Raw genomic sequence first — 22,543 nt, 5'->3', positions numbered from 1 at the left:
TATGTTGGTTGCGAAACCACTGAGCCAATTCCCATGACCATCCCAAAGAAGCCCGCCAACCAAAGCTCTACCTGGGTTGCCTTTACTCGCCCCATCGAAGTTCAATTTCACCCACTGATGTTTGGGAGCCTTCCAAAAAATCCACGCAAAAACCTTCATATGGCGGGAAGGGGGTGGAGACGTAGGAAGGCATTAACATAGATTTTTGCTTGATGACGAATGAAGCCAGAACGGTCTGAATCCGAGGAAGTACTTGAAAAAACTCTGTCATTTCGCCAACGCTAGATCCACCAAATACCCATGGCAAAAATATTTGGCCAACTAACCCACGGACCATCACAATCGCAGTCAGATTAACCTCAAACCATTCATCCATGGCCATGCTATAAAACCAAGCAAGGAGATGCAGAGGACAAAGGTGTTCCAAACCTTCCTGGTGTGCCCATAGTTTCGTAGGAGATGTAGTTCTGTTTTAGGTTCCCTACAGAACACACAGTCACCATTGGGAGCTAGGTTACATCGGAATCTATTATCATTACAAAGGATTTTATTCTGCACACAAAGCCAAAGAAAGAACTTCAAGCTTTCGGGTATGTCCAAGCTCTAAATCTTCAGCCAAATCTGTTCATTCAAACTAGCGTCTATACCGTTTAAAAGTTTATATGCCGATGCTACGCTGAACAACTCGTTCGAAGATGGATCCCAGTAGAAATTGTCCGGTTGATCGATACCCTCAAAGATTAAATACGAAGCAATTCTGAAAATCATAGCCTGTGGGAGATACGAGATTAAAAGGTCTCAGTTCCATCCATAAGATGGTTTCCACATTTCTACTACAAACGCATGTAGTAGATCTGGCGGGATGTTTCTGATGGCCTGCTGCTCCAACATGGACAACCACACCACCAGTTGGTCCAAAAGCGGATAGATTGTCCGTTATTAAGAACCCGAGATAGTCCCAGCATCAACACGGTAGCCCCTGCCATGATCCCTCTCCAAGTATACGACTGTTTAACCGTATAACAAAAGATATTCATCCTTGCTTTCTCAGTGCAGTATTTCGACAACATAACCTTACACCACAGGGATTCCGAGCTAGAGATGAGTTGTCATCCCAACTTTGCAAGGAAGGCTAGATTAGAACGTCGAGCCTCTCTAATTCCGAGCCCCCATTCTGCTTAGGCTTACACACACTCTCTCACTTCACAATGTGAATTTTCCGTTTACCATCCGCCCTCCCTATAAAAACCGTATATTACAACAATCGATCCGGCGACAGATTGATTAAGGCAAATGTCAAACCCGGCCTAAAATAAGATCAGATAAGACGGTGAGACATTAACACTGACTTATTATATAAACCAGTAGCACTGTCCCTCGAATAAGGAGAAAAATCAAAACAAAAACCAAATTCTGGTTTAAAGCTAAAATGACCAACATATGTCGTTTCCAACCTAACTTCTTAATACGGAGTCCAATTAAGGCGATTCAAAAACCTCTGGAAACGTGAAACAAAAATATTAAAAACATTTGGAAAAATGAGACACAAATCTCAATAAGAACCTATCAGCTATAAAAACCAACTTTACTTAACATAGCTACATATATACATTTATAAAGGATTTAATCAAAACCTTATAAAATATACTCAAAACTTAAGTTCATAATATAGTCAAGGTACTAAACCAAAAACCAAAAATATATAATCGTGTATCCATTCTTGAGTTCATCCCCTTATAATTCAATCACAATTCACAACATATACGAGACATCTCTTTAACATTGCCTATCCCATATGGTCTTACCCGACACTTCTCTGCCATATCCGATAGATCTTCAGACTGTGTACACATGCCATATTTCTCATTAAATATGGTCTTTAGATTCGAAACCACCCAACCGGATCACTCTTAATGGATACCAAACATTTTATTCCATATATATATATATATATATATAAACCAAAAACATATATGTATATATTTCATAATCAAGCTCATAATTTTTCCATTCTCCAAAATATCAACCATGAATCAAAAAAAATTCCAAATAAATCAACCAAACGAAATCTCAAATCAACATAACCAAGTAAAATTTGTAATTCACATATAATCATAGTCAATAGCTTCATTTGAACTATAATTTCACAATAAAAAGCAAGATCGTGAACCAATTTTACAAAATTCCCGTATAACCCTAAGATATCAATTTTTGAAAATTCTTTGATTATATATATATATATATATATACATAAAACTCAAAATATAGTTGATAGTTACTTACTTTGGCTATTAATTGAAGAAAACACACCCGTTCAATTCTCCTTTAAATTATGTCTAAGACGTTTTCCCTCCAAACACTTCCGAAACTCAAAAACTCTTCAGTTAGAACTTAGATCTATGCGTGAGGATGCTATGGTTTAAATTTCAAGTGATTCGGATGGTCGAAACTCCGTAAATCAAAGAAACGGTGGAGATACGGTCGAGAGAAAACTGATGAAGATACAGAAGAAAGAAAATAAATAAATAAAAGAGAAGAAGATGATGATCGCTAGAACATTTGAGATACATATCTCAAATCTGAAAAATATCCAGTTTGGTCCTCCATCTTTATATAATCTTTTAAAAATTACCCCAAACTTTTAATTTACACATAAAACCATCGAATTAACCCCAAACTTTTCCTATAGCACTAAATAAAAATCACACACCCAATATTTATAATATATATTAGTATCAATATATCACTTCTAGAAATTTAGACACGGACGTGACAACAAAAGAGTGGTTTGCATCGCATACATTGGAATAGCCATGTGACTGATTTAATCAAGGTGAGTATCCTAACCGAAGCAAGACATTTGGTTTCCATCCCAAAAGGCGAGCATTCACCCTATCCACCACATAGCTGTAAGTCTTCTTGGATACTCAGTTATGAATAATGGGCATGCCAAGATACTTGTTGAGGTCTTGCATTTCCATGATTCCCAAGGCAAAGCAAATATCATTTCTAGCGAGTAAAGAAACATTCTTAGAGAAGAATACTCTAGACTTAATAATACTTACTTTCTATCCTGACCCCTCACAGAAACAGTTGAGAACCTTCTGAATAATCTTGGCCTGACCAATATTAGCCTCAAACATGACAATAATATCATCAACAAACATAATATGTGAGAGAAGAGGGCCACCACGAGATAAGCGGATAAGGTGCCATTGATGATTAAAAATAGCATCATCAATCATGTGACAGAGTCTCTCCAGACATAAAATAAATAGGTAAGGGAATAGAGGGTCCCCTGATAGGGGTCAAAAACCCCTATCTTTAGGTACAATTTTTAGGATAGTTTTGATTAGTTTTCGTTTGATAAGCGAGCGTTTCTCGCACTTTTATGCATGTGTACATGTTATTTAGTTTTAGTATATGTTTTATTTACTATTGTAGTTTCTAGCCGTTTTTTATTGTTTTCAGGCAAAATATTGCCAAAATAGCACACACGTGAACTTCACTTTATTTATTTCGGCTAATTGATCCACCAAAGGTCATACCAAAAGGAGTTTTTACTCAAATCTAACTACTGGTGGGTCAATTTAGCCTTTGGACTAATGTTTTTTTGTAGTTTATGTGTGTGTGCAGGTTGAACGAGATCAAATTCGGGTTGAAATCGCGTCTCGGGGACCCCCGAGAGTCGCTCGATGAACTGGGCATCACCAGCCCGTCGAACTGGCCTCTGCAGGCCAGCTCGACGAGCTGGCCTGCAAGAATCAACATTTTAGCTGATTCCCGTCTTCACGTCTTCACGTCTTCGCCCTCACTCTTCCACCTGCATTGGGAAACAAGTTAGATTAGGTTTAGACACGAAACTACAACTATAAATAGAACTTTTTATCATTATATTTAATATCTTTAGTTTATGTAAAGAAGCCCTTGCCTCAACCTTGAAGAATCCTCCTCCTTCCTTCGTCTGCTATTGAAGAACACCAACCCCCGTGCTCCAAGCGGATTATTCAAGGCTTCCATCCTTCAAGTCCTAGGAAGACGTCTGCAATGGTCGATAGGTTCCCTGAAAGAGATTTCTTTCTCTTTTATATCTGTTTGTCTCTGATCCATTCTATGAATCCTAGGCTAATTGTATCCTCGTGACAAACAATTTTTCATCTTTAATATTAATCTAAGTTTTATTTTGTTCAATTGATTGTTATCGCTTTTCTGCTCATACTTTGCCTTTCTGGGTTGCTCATTCATAAATCTAAATATCGTCTTGAATCTGACTAAGTCAGAGCCTATAAGATTGACAACCTTATGGAAGATTAAACCCAAATTTCTGAGCCTCAGATCTAGTTTCGACCTTACAAGGGAATCACGCGCTAGGAACCATAAAAGGATAAGTAGGGTTAATCGCCTTAGGCATAAGTGACTCGGTTTAGGTTAACAATTGAATGTTAAAATAGGATTGGAATTGATATTATCGTATCACCCCATCTCATTCCAGGTTAATTTACCTTGCTAAAGATCATTTAGGAGTAGATTTAACTTAATTAGGAGTAGTTTAACTTAAAACCATCAATCTCAAACCCCCCATAGCCTAGATAACATTAGAAGCTTAGTAATTTGGTACTTGTGGTATAAATCCTATAGATTATATACCTGGAATTGTCCAGATTATTACTTGATAACAATAGGGTACACTTATCCCTTAGTGAGTCTCTAGAGCGACCGCTCGGAGGCGCATCTTCCCCTTGACAGAGACCCCTTGTCGGGGTGAAGTCGGAAAGTTTTTCCCCATTCCAAAGCAGACTCAGGTTAGAAGAAGCAACACAGTTCATAATAAGGTTCACCCAAGCAAAGCTGGGACCTAGTACCTCTAATATATCGTATAGAAATTTCCAACAAACCCGATCATAAGCTTTCTCAAGGTCAAGTTTCATAACCATGAACCCTTTCTTCCCAGTCTTGAACCGCATGGAGTGGACAGTTTCCTGCAGAAGAATCACATTATCAGAAATTTGTCGTCTAAGCACAAAACTACTATGGCTCGGGCTGATTATAGACTTTAAGAAGGGTTTCAACCGATTCACAATGCACTTGGTGATGAGCTTGTAGAGAACATTGAAAAAAACTAATAGACCGAAAATAGATTGCAAAAGAGCAAGTAAAGGTCGAACCCAAAGGATTACTACTGCTTTAACTAAATTAATAACCAAGAAGACAAAAAATTAAACAAAGGGAGATTTGATCATTGGCAGAAAGGATTATTCTTCAAAATCGCATATTAGATTAGTTTGGATTATTTCTTCCAAATTACTGAATTGGTTACGTAAGACTATAACCGATTCCTAATTAACAAATAACATTTTTGTTGGAAATGTGCCTTAGTTAATTTATTACGAGATAATGTTTTATTTAATTATTTTGAATTCAGGAGAAGTTATTTAGTTATTGCATATGTTTAGGAGAAGTTATGGAAGTCAGTTGTAACTGATGTCTGTATTGATGTATAAATTTCCTGAAGTTCAATAGAAGTTTATGTTGGTTCCAAACTCTTAAATATTAATTACTACAAATTGGTAGATCATATTATCTTGAGGGATCTGTGAGAATGGAAGCAGATGCAGTATCTTTTAATCATGTTGCTGCACCAGTTTTTGATGGCCAGAATTATCAAGCTTGGGCTATTAAAATGAAGGTTTATCTTGAAGCATTGGATCTTTGGGAGGCTGTAGAAGAAGATTATGAAGTTGCTCCGCTTCCACTAAATCCAACAATGGCACAGATAAAGAATCATAAGGAGAGAAAGACAAGGAAGTCAAAAGCTAAAGCCTGTCTTTTTTCTTCTGTTTCCAACACCATATTTACTAGAATTATGAGTATGGAATCAGCAAAAGAAATATGGGACTACATCAAGAAGGAGTACCAGGGAAATGAAAGAACCAAGAACATGCAAGTGCTCAATTTGATTAGAGAATTTGAGATGCTGAAGATGAGAGAGTCAGAAACAATTAAAGACTATTGTGACAAGTTGTTGGGCATTGTTAACAAAGTCAGGCTGCTTGGTAAGGAGTTCTCTGATGAGAGAATTGTCCAAAAAATCCTTGTTACTTTGCCTGAAAAATATGAGTCTAAGATTTCTTCTTTGGAGGAGTCTAAAGATCTGTCAAACATATCTTTGGCAGAATTAGTAAATGCTTTATAGGCTCAAGAGCAAAGGAGAATGATGAGAAAAGAAGAAATGGTAGAGGGTGCTTTCAAGGCCAAAACAGAAAGTTCAGGAGGCAGCACAGACAAAAATTACAAGGAGAAGAAGAATAACAAGTTCAGCAGTGATAACAAAAATTATGTGAGCACACCTTGCCCATATTGCAAGAAGATGAATCATATGGCAAAAAGATGCTGGTGGCGGCCTGACATCAAGTGCAGGAAATGTGGTAATATGGGCCACATGGAAAAGGTTTGCAGATCACAACAAACTGAAGCCGCAAAAGTTACAGAAGAACAAGATGAAGAGAAACTCTTTGTGGCAACGTGTTTTGCAATTAACAACAGCTCCAGTGATGCGTGGTTGATAGATAGTGGTTGCACAAATCACATGACCAACGATCAAACTCTTTTCACAGAAATAGATAAAACTCTAATTTCTAAAGTCAAAATTGGAAATGGTGAGTTTATCTCAGTGAAAGGAAAGGGAACAGTGGCCATTGAAAGCTTAGCAGGTGTAAAACATATTACTGATGTTTTATACGTGCCTGACATTGATCAAAACTTGCTTAGTGTTGGATAGCTTGTTGAAAAGGGCTTCAAAGTTATTTTTGAAGACAAGTGGTGCTTCATCAAGGATACAAGGGGCAAAGATGTGTTTAAAGTGAAGATGAAAGCCAAAAGTTTTGCATTGAATTTGATGGAGGATGAGCAAGCAACACCAGCAAGTCATGTTAGCAATCAACTTACAACACCTTACACACCACAACAGAACGATGTAAGTGAGAGAAAGAATCGGAGTGTCATGGAGATGGCTAGATGCATGCTTCATGAAAAGGAATTGCCAAAAAGTCTTTGGGCGGAAGCAGCGAGTACTGCAGTTTTTCTACTAAACAGGCTGCCCACTAGAGCTGTGCAAGGAAAAACACCATTTGAGGCTTGGTTTGGTTATAAACCATGCTTTCAAAATCTGAAAATTTTTTGTTGTCTCTTTTTTTCTTATGTGCCACAGGTGAAGCGAGACAAACTCGATAAGAAGGCAGAACCAGGCATCTTTATTGGCTATAGCAGCACTTCAAAAGCTTACAGAATTTTCCAACCACAAAATGGGAAAATTATTGTGAGCCAAGATGTCAAGTTCATGGAAGATAAACAATGGAGTTGGGAGGAGTCACTTGAAAGGCAATCTCCAACAAATTTGCAGATTCTTGATGAAAAGATCGATGATGTTCCTGTTCGTGGCACAAGATCTCTATCTGATATCTATGAAAGAAGTAATGTTGCTGTTTTTGAGCCTTCGGAATTTAAAGAAGCCGAGAAGGATGACAAATGGATAGAAGCCATGAAAGAGGAGCTTCGTATGATTGAGAAGAATGACACTTGGGAGCTAGTTGACTTGCCTCAAAATAGAAAGAAAATTGGAGTTAAATGGGTTTTCAGAACCAAACTCAATGCTGATGGTTCTGTCAACAAACACAAAGCGAGGCTAGTTGATAAAGGGTATAGTCAAGTTTTTGGGGTGGATTTTTCAGAAACTTTTGCTCCTGTTGCACACTTGGACACCATCAGAATGTTATTGGTATTGGATGCACAAAATGGGTGGAAGCTTTACCAATTGGATGTTAAATCAGCCTTTCTAAATGGCTATCTTCATGAAGAAATTTTTGTTGAGCAGCCAGAAGGTTTTGTAAATACTAAGGCAAGGAGGAGTTTGTTGGAAATGTGCCTTAGTTAATTTATTATGAGATAATGTTTTATTTAATTATTTTGAATTCAGAAGAAGTTATTTAGTTATTGCATATGTTTAGGAGAAGTTATGGAAGTCAGTTGTAACTGATGTCTGTATTGATGTATAAATTTTCTGAAGTTCAATAGAAGTTTATGTTGGTTCCAAACTCTTAAATATTAATTACTACAATTTTCTCAGCGGCTAAGATTCAATCCGTTAACAATGTTATGAAATAGAAGAACCTAATTTAAGACAACCGATTCTCAGCGATATCGATTTAAAAAATTAGTTAATCATTCAATTGATATGATAAAATTGAACCTTGATGTATTGATGTCACGTGGAGGGGTTTCAGTTTGTCAATCTGATTTATCTCCGAATACAATCTAAAATTCAACTTTATGATATCAATCACTAATTGCTTTGATTCAAATAAACAATGACTCCACGATTCATTAGTCTAATCAAATAGTCGTATGTTAATTTAATCAATGAACAATCGGCGCTATCACTCAAATATAAAATAACAATTGAGATGAAATCCCTAAACACAGTGAATGAGTAAGTGATACAGAATAAAGAAGAATGATAGAAGTAAAACGATCTTAAAATACTTAAGAAATCTTATCCTTGAATTAAGCCTTATCTGAAAATAAGATTCTGCTATGAATAGTCATGGAAAACAATACTTTTCTGTTGTAAAGAGAGAACAAAAGGACTAAAAGCTAAAACTAAAACTGCCTACTCAAACGTAAAGTCTGATGTTTAAGTAGTAAAAATCCTTCCTAAAAGATAGCTAAGGAGAATTAGTAAAATAATAGAGTGTTAATCACAATAGGAATCCTTCCTAATATGCCATATCTCCTAATTTCGTGCATGCTTAGTCATCTCTAGTTGTCCAGGTTCATTCTTGATTGAATAGGAAAATAGTCATTATCAATTCAGAAATTTGCAGCAATCCCAAAATCCTTAGTCTTGGACAAGACTAACTCTGCCTTTGTTTCAGCTCCAAAATTCCTTTCTACTCCAAATTTGCTTCAAGTTAAGTCCAATTCTGCTCATTTTAATCTTATGGAGATAAATCATACCAAAACAAGCCATAACACCTAAAATAGCAATTAAATGAACTAAATAACCTAGTACTAAAGTGAGCATTTCATTGTTGAATTGGACATATATCAAGCTACAAGAGACTTCGTCTAGTGAACCTCAAGTCTGCGAGCTATGGCCTCAGAACGTTCCAGATGGACCCAGAGTGTGCTAGAATCTTCTAGACGGGACCAGAGTGGGCCAGAATCTGTCGGACGAGCTCGAAGTGGGCCAGAACGGGCCAGAATCGCCCGGAGTATGCTAGAACGGCCAAGAAACTTCAAAGGGGCATTTAAGAATTTCTCCAACTCTTCTGAACTCTTTTTTCTCTAGACTTTTCCAATCTTTTAAGTATTATAAATATGTGAAATGTTCCTAAGATGAGTTTGTAGCCTATAAATAGGAGTATGAGCTCATTTGTGAGCATCGACCAAAATTGTGAGATCATGTTGCAAGTAATAACCTTATGTATAATTAACCTTTGTAGACTTTGTGCAATATCCTTTATTTTCGTTCCATTACTTTGCCTAGCATTCGAGCTAAGCAATAGAAGTTAAAACTGAACTATTAATCGAATGAGAAATTAGTAGTATCGTACGGTCGACAGATAGCTAGAGGCTGTCCACGATATATAGATATCAAAAGAAAGTGTAGGTAGGATGGAAAGAGTGTAGAAGTAAGTTGGTTAAAGGAATTTGGTTTTGGTGATTAGGACAAATGAAGGATGCGTCACATCCAACGGGGCAAAGGGATTCATTCATTCTATTTCTGTTTGGACAACCCACGTGTCCATACATACCCTTCATCTCCATAAATTAAAATCATCACAAACACAACCAGCTTTCTAATTTACCATAATGGCAATTTGGCTCACAAAATCAAAAACCATTTATCATTCTTTCAGGATTTCTTTCAATCAAAAACCATCTTTTCTTAACGCATTGCCTCCCAATTCTTTCTTTCGTCGATTCATATCCAACAAACTCGATTCCTTCTACTCTGCCGACATTCATCAAAAACCTCAGGTATCTCCATTTTTCTTTTTCAAATTAACTTTCCCTCGATTTTTTTTTTCTTTTTTAAAAAAAAAAAATCCATGTATGAATAAACTTTTTTTTTCTGTGATAATATTACCAGATATTTTCTTTAGATGTGCTAATATTACCATAATTTTGGTTTTATTTACTTTAAATTTGTTTTGTCCTTATTATTCGATTGTGATAAAAAAAAAAAAACTATTATATCTCTTTACCATATATATAATTTTTAGCAGTTTAAAATTTAAAATATGGGCATTAAGAAAATAGATGTGATGGTCTGAAATTTGATTTGGTTTTGTTTTGTTTTCCATAGAAATTTCAATTCCTATTTGCTTATTTATTAGCACCTATAGTTTTGGAGATTGTGATCGGAGCTCATGAGTAATTCCTTGTTGTTGTTGTATCAATTTCCCGACTATATTGCCTGCCGGTAGTTGTAGCCCAACTATGCATGTGTGATTGCATATCTTCAGCTTTATTATTATTTTTAGGTTTTTGGATTTTTCGATTATTCGAGACTCATCTTTAGATAAATAATCTTCCAATTAATCTTTGTTTCCATGTGTTTAGCTTTATTATTATTGTTAACATTTTGTAAATCTTTCATCTTAAAACTTGACTAATCTTTATAAGAGTCCACAAGTCGCCAAACAAAATTTGTATGTTTTTAACGAATTTGAATACTAGAAAAAAGAAAGAATCCATTTCCTTTTATTTAAACAAAAAATGCATTAGATCCTTTGTAGAATTTGTATATGGATTTATAAAATAAAATAAAATAGAAGAGTTTAATATTTTTTAGGAAAAGAAATATTTAGTGATATTATATAAATGAAATTGGATAGTCTTAAACCTTATCTTGGGTAGGGAGGGGCTTCTAAATCTAATTGTAATGCTTATCCGAATAGGATAGCTTTTAGAGCATGGCCTTGTTGTCCGGACTTGAAATTCATTCTCTCTTTATAATTAAATTAAAGTTGGGTTCTGTTTGTTATTGATAATTCAATTTTATTTAAATTTATAAATGTTGTGAAATAATCCAAGTATTGAAAAGTTACTTTTAATTCTTTAACTTGTTTTACATGTTATGTGGTTATTGATATTTGATTTCATTTTTTGAAACTAAAGGATGAGAAATCATTTTCCACAAAGCCGTATTTACTATGTATGAATGCAAACAGATAAATAAAGTGATTGATTGAGTGGAGGATGAAAAGGATGTACTATTTAATGGAACTGCAAGTATTAATTAGCTTATTCATTCATTCATTCATGTAACATTGAAACCAAATTATATGAATTCAATTATCAAACTAGTCATTGAGAATTGATTGCTAATAAAGCATCCTCTCAAGTATTCCCAAAGAAAGAAAATGATTGTAAATTAGGAAGCTATCTGTTGGGCTTGAGCTTAGGCCCATTAGAATGTTTATGAATTGATTTTGTTTGGTTACAGGTATTGGATTATCCTGGTGGAAAGGTTACATATACACCTGAAATGAGATTTATATCACAATCATATTCAAATGGGAAGAGAGTAGCCTGTTATCGGGTTATTTCGGACGATGGAGACCTACTACGAGATACCGATTTTGATTTTGATGAGGTTTGCAAAGCATACAAGTTTGTTTAATCCACTTTTTTTTTTTTTTTTTTTAATAGGAATATGCATGTTAATCCAGTACAATTGAATATTATTATTAGGTGAAAGAAGAAGTAGCAGTAAAGATTTACAGGGAAATGTTGACTCTTCAAATAATGGATACCATATTCTTTGAAGCACAAAGGCAAGGTAGAATTTCCTTTTATCTGACATCGATAGGTGAAGAAGCAATTAGCGTAGCATCAGCTGCTGCTCTTTGTGCACGTGATATTGTCTTGCCTCAGTACCGGGAACCTGGAGTTCTATTATGGCGCGGTTTTACTCTTGAGGAATTTGCCAATCAGTGCTTCGGAAATAAGGCTGATTATGGAAAAGGCAGGCAAATGCCTATCCATTATGGTTCTAACACCCTCAATTACTTCACTGTTTCCTCTCCTATAGCGTACGTACCCTCTAATCCGACCCTCTTTCTATTTCTATCATGCCATAACAACCATTCTTAACTTAATAATGGCAGGACTCAACTTCCTCAAGCTGTTGGTGTTGCTTATTCTCTCAAAATGGATCAAAAGGATGCCTGTGTAGTCACATATATTGGAGATGGCGGTACAAGTGAGGTATCATATCATCCATATCTCTCCATTCTGATATACCATTTCTAATTCTTAATAATATTTCAATATTTCTTTTCAGGGTGATTTTCATGCTGCTTTGAACTTTGCAGCAGTTATGGAGGCTCCTGTTGTTTTCATATGTCGCAACAATGGCTGGGCTATTAGTACCCGTGTAGCAGAGCAATTCCGAAGTAATATTTCCATCTCTTCTAAATCCATCATTTACTTGTAATAATTCCAATAAGTAGGCAAGCCTTCACATATTTGCAGGTGATGGAATTGTTGTCAAAGGTCAAGCTTATGGCATCCAAAGCATCAGAGTAGATGGCAATGATGCTCTTGCTGTTTACAGAACCATTCGGGAGGCTCGCAAAATTGCTGTAAATGAAAATAGACCTATTTTAGTTGAGGTAAGATGGAGTAGTCACTTTTCTTTTTCATTTGTATTAATTGTATAAGAGCTTTTGAAGTTTTAAAATATGATTCAGGCCCTGACATATAGAGTAGGACACCACTCCACATCAGATGATTCAACAAAGTATCGACCAGTAGATGAGATTGAATACTGGAAAATGGCGCGAAACCCTGTCAATAAATATAGAAAATGGGTCGAAAAAAATGGCTGGTGGAGTCAAAAACAAGAGTCGGAGCTGAGAAGCAGCATCAGGAAGGAGGTGAGCTCAATCATTTTAAGGTTTCATAAATGTAGTATGTTACAATCATGTCAATATCATTTATGTTGTGTTGTGCAGCTATTGCAAGCAATTCAAATTGCAGAAAGAACAGAAAAACCTGAGCTTAAACACATGTTTGAAGATGTATATGATAATCCCCCATTAAATCTTTACGAGCAAGAGAAACATCTCAGACAAACTATCAGTAAACATCCACAAGACTATCCATCTGATGTTCCTCTGTAAACTGCCTTCGTGTTTGCAGTTGCAGCAAGCTTGTTATTAGTTGTTTAATTACTAGTGTTTGGTAAAATTATATTGAACTGTTGCTGTTCGGATTTAAAATATCTAAAATGGACATGTTTTAAATTAATCAACAATGAAATTATAAAAGGAAAAATGTGAAAAAATGCCCATAACGTTTACACCTAGGAATAATTTTAGTCTTAACGTCTAAAATGGGGAAAATTTTAACCGCAACGCTGACAGCTAAGAACAATTTTACCTCTAACATTGACAAGTTTGGTCGATTTCAAATATTAATAGAAAGTATAAATATTTTAATTCTTATTCTACACCAATTGCATGTACCAGTAGTTCTAAAAAAGATATTTCATATTTTTTTTGTGATTTAATAATAAAATTGAAAATTAATATTTATAAATTCGACGAAATATTTAAATTTTTTTTGTCAAACTCGTGCAAAAGACAATATATTTTTTTATTTCCTTAAAAAAAATTTCACGTCTAATCATATATTTTTGATCTGTTACTAATGATGATAAAATGATGCAAATATGAAGTGTAGATGACAATATTCATGACCAAGAAAAAAGTTTGATAAATTATTTCTCAAATTGACCCAACTTGTCAATGTTAGGGGTAAAAATGTTTTTGGCTGCCAACATTAGGGGAATAAATTGCATCATTTTAGATGTTAAGTGTAAAATTGCTCATAGCTATAAAATAAAAAAATATGTTACACAAATTAATAAAAATAATCTATATAAAAAATAAAAAATTTATTGCACGCAACAAAACATTGTTCTTCCGATAATTATGTTGTAGAAATATAAATGATGTTAAAGAATAAACATATTTTGTAGAAATAAGAACGATAATTTTAAGGGTTAATATACATATTTGCCCCTGTATTTTCAGGTTTAAGCAAATATGCCCTTATATCAAATAAACACATAAATTTATTCTTAAACTTTTCGGAAAACAACAAATATACCCTAAGCTAAATAGAAATGCTTATTTAGCATAACACGTTAGTAGCACCTTTACACATCTCATTAAATGACTACTATACCCCCTTTCAGCTTAGCAAGTCAAGTGAAATAAGTCTGGATTTTTTTGTCAATTCTTAATTAAATCCCTCACCCATTCCATTCACTCACGTCTGGTCTTTGCCTCCTCCACCAGCTCCATTTTACAAAATCACCTTCTTCAACTTCTCATTTTACAAAAAAAAAAAAAAAAACACAGCAAAATCACCTTCTTCAACCTCTCTCAACCGAAACTGTTTATTTTTCCTAAGAAAATTTAAAGAAAAGTAAATCCAATTCATGATGCAAGAGCAAGTGAAGTGTCATATGCTAGAAACTACATACAATTTTATCAGTTAAAACAAACTTATGAACAACAAAAGCTTACATATTTATTAGAATAAAGCTGATAAGTAATTCTGCAAATCGATCAGATGCCACTCAAGAAAGAATAATAGCCTATTTTAAAGGCATAAAATCCAAATGCCAAAAACCATATTTATCAAATACGCCTGTTCCTTTCTTCTTTCTTTTTTTCTTTAATTCCTTTGGTGTCCTTTTCTTAAAATAAAAAGAAAATTGAGAAACAAAACAATTTAAGAAATTGTTTTTCACAGAAATCATGCTATTAGCTGAAATATATTCAAGAAATATGATTGAGGAAGAAGGATAGAGGATGTATAAAGGAATCAAAACCTTAGAGAGCAATAGAGAAGAAAGCAACAAAAAAAAAGGTGAAGATTGGATGGGTAGATCGAGTCTAACAGGGATTTAGTTGATAGAGAGAGAAAGCAAAAGATGGAAGTAGAGAGAGAAAGATTTAAAAGAAAGGGCAACAGTGAGAGAAGAGTATATTTAGGAGGAAGACAAAGCTTGTTAACGGTGTTTGCCAACTAAGGGTTCGGTTTAAATTAGGGTAAATTTGCTGTTTTTTTTTTTTTTTTTTTTGAAAGTTTAAGGATAAATTTATGTGTTTATTTGATATAAGGGTATATCTGTTTAAACGTAAAAATATAAGGGTAAATATGTGTATTAACCCTAATTTTAATTAGGGATTACTGAAAAAAGCAGATGAAGCAAGTAAAAAGGGTAAATTAATACAAACAATTACCAAAACGGAATTAAATTGACATTTATAAACAAACTCGACCATTCCCGAGACTTCTTTCCCTTTTGACCTTGTTGAAATAGAATTGGTTGCACATAAAATCAATTAACAATAACAAAAAAGTAAGAACAGGATAAAAAGTCTATATTTTGGTCATACTTTGCCGTGGCAGGGTGCCTCTAAGGACACACACTGCAGCAGCAAGGTCTCATCTACAAGACAAATTTCGCGCCACAACCTTCGGTTCATCCTTTAACTCATTCAAAGTAAACACATCAGTAAACTTTCAACATATATATAATGATAAAACATTAAACCGCTAAAACATGCTTTGGTTAACCCTTAAAGATCATTAAAATACGAAGGAATCTTATTTAAAATGATTTTACATACCAAAAATAGATTATCATCACATTAAGCATGGTGTACTAAAGTTAAAGCATATAAAAAGATTTAAAACTCGAAAACACAAAAAATGCACGGTGAAGAATTGTAAAATGGGCAAAACATGTGATTTTGGCATAATATGCACTACACCTTACCATGACAAGGTGCCTATGGGCTTGCACCCTGCCATGGCAGACTGTACCCTACTGTGGCAAGGTATCCCTATTGGGATGCTACAAATTCATTTTTCCTGTTAAAGTTCTTTTTGTAAAAATGTTTCTTTTATATTTATATGCACGACATATAAACTCGTTATATCAGTATCATAACATCTAGGAATAAAAAAATTAAAGAAAAACACAATTAAAACTCGTGAAATGATCTAAAGTAAACAAAACGTAAAGAATCAATTCGAAACTCATGAATCGCCTTCAAAATTTACTTTTTTGAATTGAGGATTCTCAATGGAAGTGTAAAGATACAATTGAAATTTTAAACCTAATCGAAAGTTCCTAGTTTTTGGTGATTCAGCGTAGGATTTTTCACCTTAAAACTCTAATCTCTTTTTAACTCTTGTGTTTCTAACTTAAAGAAGCTTAGTTGGGGAAAGAGGAAGGCTATGAGATGATTAATTGTAGCTAACCCTAACCCTAATTCGTTCTTATCTACTTATAGGAAATAAAAGGCATTTAAATCCAATTAAATGGATTTGAATCTTATTAAAGCTCCTAGAATCAATCCACAACCGAATATGAATTGATGTTCCCTAATTTTGTGATCAAGAAGCTAATTAGATACGCTTAAAATAGGTGGAAAATTTAGAATTCGAAATTTCTTCAAAACTGCGTGCACCCTGCCACGGCAGGGTACCCCACAACACATACTCTGCCATGGCAGGGTGCAGTCCAGACATAGCCCAAACCACCAGAAAACTTTGCTAGATCATAACTTTCTCGTTTGGCATCGGAATCATGCACACGGTTAATTGCGTTGAAACCATTAAGACTAGAAGAACACTACTTTATAAGACCTCTAAGACTAATTCTATCCGTATAAAAATTCAACTTTAGGATCAAACATCGAGTTTGACCAAAACTTCTGCAGGTCATAACTTCTTCGTTAGACTTTCGATTTAGGCGTGCCACACGGTGCTGGATAGCTCATGAAGAGCACTATGAATTTCTTTGATATTTGGGACCTAACTCGACTTCGATTAAAATGTCGACTTTTTACCTAGGACAGTTTGACATTTTCTATGACTTTTTTGACTTTCATTCAAATGTATTCCAAAATACTTCCATTGATCCCCTCTTTATTGGATATTATCATAGGGTACGAATTCCAATATCTTCATCTACCGTCTTCAAAGCATCTCTCCCCATATACGGACCATCACCACCGAATCTTCGATAGATATCTTGAGCTCTCATACTCAATTGTGATTCGACCTTAAGAGCTAAATTCTGAGCATCTTGCACCCGAATTACCATTTGCATACAAATCCTATCTTGAATGTTATATCGTAACCCTTCAAGACACGTAAAAGTTTTTTGACTTTCGGTTTTCAACAAGTTCGCCCTTGTCGAAAGTCATAAGAATTCTGAGGTATACTCATGGACGCTCTTAATGCCTTGTGAACACCCACGACACGAGTTGTAAATATACTGTCCATAGTCCTCATCTGAAGCCAAGATCTAATAGGCTCCATTCCCCCTCTTCTTATTTCTTCCCTTACTTGATCCCCCTATACCGAAGCACCTCCCTTCAATCGCTAAGCTACTAACCGTACTTTTCGCTCATCCACCCACCTTAGATATCCAATCTAAGAACCCCTTTTATATCCAACTCACCTCCGAACGAGGGCAAGTCAATTTTAAGCTTGAAGGCATCATCCTGATCGAAGTTTCCGAGATATCCTCTCCTAGTATGATCATCATCAAAATACGGGTTCCCCCAAACAATATCCACATTTCTATTACCAATAACACCAACATTCCCAACATTTCCAACACCATCAAAAGTATCGATACTGCTATCCTCATTATGCACAATAATATAGTTTGGTCTCCTTACCTCGTGAGCTCGTGGGCCCACTTGATACGAATGTTGTGGTTCTAGGTTCTGCCTTAGTGGAGTTGACTGTGGTGGGGTGGGTTGTCTTTGTGGTTGGGGTATCAGAATCTCTTAATTCCTCCGGTTAGGACCTCTGGGGGGTTGTTGGATCATATTCCGCACTTCTAGCTTGAAGCTTTCCATGGAGACTTTCATTTGTTCTTCGAAACGTCTTTGCCTCTCTGTTTGAGCCTGAGTTTGCTTCATTAATAACTCCCTAATCTCTCTTATGTCGGCTTTGACATCCTCAAACTTCTTGTCTATAACTTCCATTGATTTTTGTGGTAGCCTCGATTGAACCATTGAAGAAGTCTCGGGTTAGGAAAATGATTGGCTCTGATACCAACTGATACAGATTCATGACGATAGAGTTGATTTTCATTATAAATCAACAAAGACATTTCTTCACTAGCTAAACTAGTACGAGTTAATCCCAAATTAAAGGTTACAAACCTTGCTTCCAAAGGAATTTGAGTTTTTGATTGAAAAAGTTGTTCATCCTTACAAAATTATGAGCTTAAATACCTCCCACATTTAGATAACAAAAGACCTAAAAGCCCTTACTAGGGTTACGAATTCTATTTACATAATAGGGGTGATATGGGAGGAAAGGAAACTAATGGCAGATCAGTCATTAGGCCAAATGACAAGACAATAAATAGTCAATGGCAAAAAGGTAAATAAGTTGGAGTAGTATGGTGGTAGGTTTGTGTCATTGACAGCGAAGGACTCCCACATGGCGTGTGGTCCATTTGACACGTCATGTGGCTATTTGATTTTGGACTGACGGTCTCTTCAACAGATGTCACATGACGTGTGAAGATAGCCACCCGCCATATGAATTTCCTCAAAATTTCTAGGAGCTTCAGCAGTCCATTTACATGGCGGGTGGAGGTTTCACACGTCGCGTGGTTCCTTCTTCTGGTGCACCTTTTTCTCTAGATTGCCTCACACAACGTGTGGCTAAGGTGACACACCATGTGAGTCCGCCTTCGGTTTTGGCTTGGGTTTCTTAAAAAGATGCCCTCATCAAAATGTATAATAATTTTTTAGTTGATAAAATGAGACAAATTCAAAGTAACGAACTTAAACTTTTTGACAAATAAAATTATGAAAGATTGAGAATATGTTGTTGAGTTTAACTAAGACTCGTAGAAAAAAACAAAGATTAATAAGTTATTTAGCAAAGAAAAAAAAAAGCCGCAAATGAGAGTTGGGGTTAGTTTGAATGTAAAGAATTGCATAAGAATGAGAAGACAAGGAAAGCATGAAGGGAGTGAGTCATCAAGTAGCTTATAATCATCTCATTGGAATTATCTTCATCCAAAAATGTTCCTCCTGTTAGGAATAGGATATGCTGGAAGCATCATTCCTTTTTTATTCCCCGAATCTACTCTTTCTCCTCGATTCCTACTCCTCTTTCATTCTTCATTTCCAGACTCTAATTAATTTTTGATTGGATGGCCAATCCCATTCTCTTCAAATGTTTGCTTCTTTATAATTAATCGTTCTTGTAATTGTATTCTGTATAGAGAATATGATGGAGAGTCCTCTTTCGCCATCTCATGTAGTTATAGCTTATGATGCCACAAAAGATCGAGGAGTACACGAGCTTCAACGCACCATTGATGAAGTCAGAATGAGAGGCGACATTCTTCGTGGAGGGGATACGCTTATTGTTCTCGGAGTTCTTCACAAGTTGACTAATCCCAGTAAGTGAATCTAATTCTAATTCTAATGTTGTTGTTGAATTATACTACTGAGTTTGTGTTTTATGAATTAATTAGTGGGTTATATGAAACCCTGTCCTGAATCTTTTGGGGGAGCAAATGCCCGAGTGATGGAAGAACAAGTTACAAGGAAAATTGAAGTCTACGTAAACATGCTGTTGCAAACTGCACAAGTTTGTGAAGATGAAGGGGTAATTAATGCATTTCTTCACATTCATCATTTATGTATTACATGGACACTTTTTCCTTTTCTCTTCACAAGACAAGACAATCTTTAACTTTTATCGTTGATTACTACTGGAAAGAATAAGAGTCTCTAAGGTTGAGTTAGTTTACAAAGTTCAATTTCAAATTTGTATTTGGATTGACAATGTTGGACTTGTCATATCACTATGCTATATTTATACATATGGGTTGACAATGTTGGACTTCATCTATCTAGGCTTTTGTCCAAATTTTCATTAATACATGAACATTAATTTTGAATTGCATTAATTATTTCATTCTACTGTATTTTTGTGTTTTTGTTTGAGAAAATAGGTAACCATTGAAGTTAAAGTTACAGCTGGAACTCCAACCAAGCATGTTATTATTCAAGAAGTTATATCATATAATGCAGCTTGGGTTATTCTGGATAGGTTGGTATATTTAAATATTCTCATTTGGTCTGCCATTGATTTGGTGTAATTAATTAATTAGTTGTTGAACAGGCATCTTAGAAGAGATTTGAAGTATTATCTTAAACAAATACCTTGCAAAGTTGCACTAATCCAGGACAACTTAACAGTGGAAGTAAAGAGACTTCATGCTACAAATGAAACAGATCCTATTGAACATAAAACCTTTTATTCCTTGTCCAAACATGTTCCTCTGCTGAATCAAGCAGCTCCTGAAATCGATGGACAATGTGTTATATCAAGCACTATTAGAAGCTTCTCACCATTCCCCAATTCCCTTGAAACCACCAACATGTTTACTTCTTCTTCTTTGGATCAACTTACTTTTTCATCCGATTTTGGGACCTCTAAATCAGGTCAGCAATCTAATTATATATATAAATATGTGGTTTGACCAATTTGAGAATTCATGAATTAATAATATATTGGTGATAACAAACAAACATCAAGGTTGGAGGCAAAAGAACAAAAAATATGGGTCAGGACGGCAAGCATCAGATGCACCTATTTTGTGTTCAGCATGTGGGGCAAGGACTGAATTGTATATAAAAGATACAATGAGATTCAGTTTTGCAGAGATTCAAGAAGCAACTGAAGATTTTTCAAAGGAGAAGTTATTAGGAGAAGGTGGATATGGGCATGTATACAAGGGTGAGCTTAGAGATGGACAACTCATAGCAGCAAAGGTACACAAAGAAGCAAGCAGTCAAGGTTTTGCAGAATTTCAGTCTGAGGTTTATGTCTTGAACTTTGCTCGCCACAAAAACATCGTCATGCTTTTGGGTTTTTGTTGTAAGGAGAACCTTAACATTCTGGTTTATGAGTATATTTGCAACAAATCTCTGGATTGGCATTTATTTGGTGAGTACAATTATACTATAGATATTATCAATTAAGGAGGTTGCTAATATATGTATATCCATCCCTTGACAGATGAGGAAGCAACTCCTCTGGAGTGGCACCAGAGATACTCAATAGCGATTGGAACTGCAAAAGGATTGAGATTTCTGCATGAAGAGTGTAGAGGGGGGCCTATAATTCATAGAGATGTCCGACCTGGAAATATACTGCTCACACATGACTTCGTTCCAATGGTGAATTTTTTGTAATATTTATTTATACAGTTATTGGATGTAGGATTTAAATTAATTAATGGTTGTTTGTAAAATGAATCAGCTGGGGGATTTTGGGCTGGCACGATGGAGGACAAGTGATGAGGTGCAAACAAGGGTTCTGGGTACACTCGGGTATCTAGCTCCAGAATATGCAGAAAATGGAATGGTATCAGTAAGAACAGATGTGTATGCATTTGGGATAATTCTTCTGCAATTAATATCAGGTCAAAAAGTAGTTGATTCTAAAAGAAATGAAGGAAGACAATCTCTTCGACAGTGGGTACGTACGTATGATACAATCATTTATCTTTATGTTATATATAACTCCTTCCATGCATTAATTATAAATATATACTATATAATAAGGCGGAAGCAGTAATAGAGAGGCTGGCACTTCATGAACTGGTTGATAAACGAATGGATGATTCACATGACACATATGAATTATACCTGATGGCTAAAGCTGCTTATTTATGCATACAAGCAATCCCTGAAAAACGTCCATCTATGGGGGAGGTCATTTTACTTTACTTTTACTTATTTATATATATATACACACACATTATTTGATTATTTCATTTGATTTGATTATACTACATACATACATACATACAGATTGTGCGTCTTCTTGAAGGAGAGAATAACCATATCCATCGTTTTCGGGATCAAATACTACCAAGTTATCCAAACATATGAACAACATATTTATCTTTTCTTATTCTTATTCTTATTGGTCAGTCAAATGGTTTTGGAGAAAGAGCAGCAGCATCACTTAGATTCCTTTTCTTCTATGTATCTATTTTATTTAAAGCTCTATTATTATGTAATGTTCTATATATATTTATATATAAAAGAGAACAAATTTAGAATACATCCAGTTCATACATTGGGCCAATTAGGTATTAATTAGGATGTGATTCAAAATTTCCATTAAAAATATAAATAGGACACGATTTGTATTTTGTATATTGATTATTTAAATAAGTAATTGTTATTCTTGTATTGCATTGCATATGGATGAATTGTCTCCTAATCAAAGAGAGACACATAAATTTGGACAACTTCCTTACTATGATAGTGATAACTGCATATATAAATTTGTCAGTCAGAGTCTAAATGTCTTGTTGGTTTTTGTAGAATCAATCTGTAAAACAGAACCAAAGTTCAGAAAGAGGCAAAAGTCCGGCGAATCCGTTACT

General features: G+C 35.1%; 2 protein-coding genes across 2 annotated transcripts; both read left to right on the top strand.

Annotated features, from left to right (window-relative positions):
- Nucleotides 1-9,818: 9,818 nt before the first annotated feature.
- Nucleotides 9,819-13,267, top strand: LOC136235929 (2-oxoisovalerate dehydrogenase subunit alpha 2, mitochondrial-like). The gene is made up of 8 exons (XM_066026016.1): nt 9,819-10,038; nt 11,510-11,659; nt 11,758-12,098; nt 12,174-12,273; nt 12,350-12,461; nt 12,541-12,680; nt 12,759-12,944; nt 13,023-13,267. The coding sequence occupies exons 1-8, from the start codon at nt 9,871-9,873 to the stop codon at nt 13,188-13,190; spliced, it is 1,365 nt and encodes a 454-aa protein (XP_065882088.1). The 5' UTR covers nt 9,819-9,870; the 3' UTR covers nt 13,191-13,267.
- A 5,336-nt stretch (nt 13,268-18,603) lies between these two features.
- On the top strand, nt 18,604-22,287 carry LOC136235928 (probable serine/threonine-protein kinase PBL7). Its single transcript, XM_066026014.1, has 9 exons — nt 18,604-19,534; nt 19,610-19,743; nt 20,093-20,190; nt 20,263-20,585; nt 20,680-21,090; nt 21,163-21,323; nt 21,406-21,624; nt 21,711-21,860; nt 21,960-22,287. Exons 1-9 carry the CDS (start codon nt 19,360-19,362, stop codon nt 22,038-22,040), a joined length of 1,752 nt encoding a protein of 583 aa, XP_065882086.1. The 5' UTR covers nt 18,604-19,359; the 3' UTR covers nt 22,041-22,287.
- The last annotated feature ends 256 nt before the right edge of the window (nt 22,288-22,543 follow it).

This window comes from Euphorbia lathyris, chromosome 7 (genome assembly GCF_963576675.1).
Source record: "Euphorbia lathyris chromosome 7, ddEupLath1.1, whole genome shotgun sequence".
Lineage (NCBI taxonomy): Eukaryota > Viridiplantae > Streptophyta > Magnoliopsida > Malpighiales > Euphorbiaceae > Euphorbia > Euphorbia lathyris.
The sequence above is the reverse complement of the archived record's forward strand: the minus strand, read 5'-3'. Positions and strand labels throughout refer to the sequence as shown.

Coding starts and splice junctions, on each gene's coding strand:
- LOC136235928 (XM_066026014.1), top strand. CDS start 19,360: ATGATGGAGAGTCCTCTTTCGCCATCTCATGTAGTTATAGCTTATGAT. Junction 21,091..21,162: donor TCTGGATTGGCATTTATTTG/GTGAGTACAATT, acceptor ATCCCTTGACAG/ATGAGGAAGCAACTCCTCTG. Junction 21,324..21,405: donor CACATGACTTCGTTCCAATG/GTGAATTTTTTG, acceptor AAAATGAATCAG/CTGGGGGATTTTGGGCTGGC.
- LOC136235929 (XM_066026016.1), top strand. CDS start 9,871: ATGGCAATTTGGCTCACAAAATCAAAAACCATTTATCATTCTTTCAGG. Junction 11,660..11,757: donor CCGATTTTGATTTTGATGAG/GTTTGCAAAGCA, acceptor TATTATTATTAG/GTGAAAGAAGAAGTAGCAGT. Junction 12,099..12,173: donor ACTGTTTCCTCTCCTATAGC/GTACGTACCCTC, acceptor TAATAATGGCAG/GACTCAACTTCCTCAAGCTG.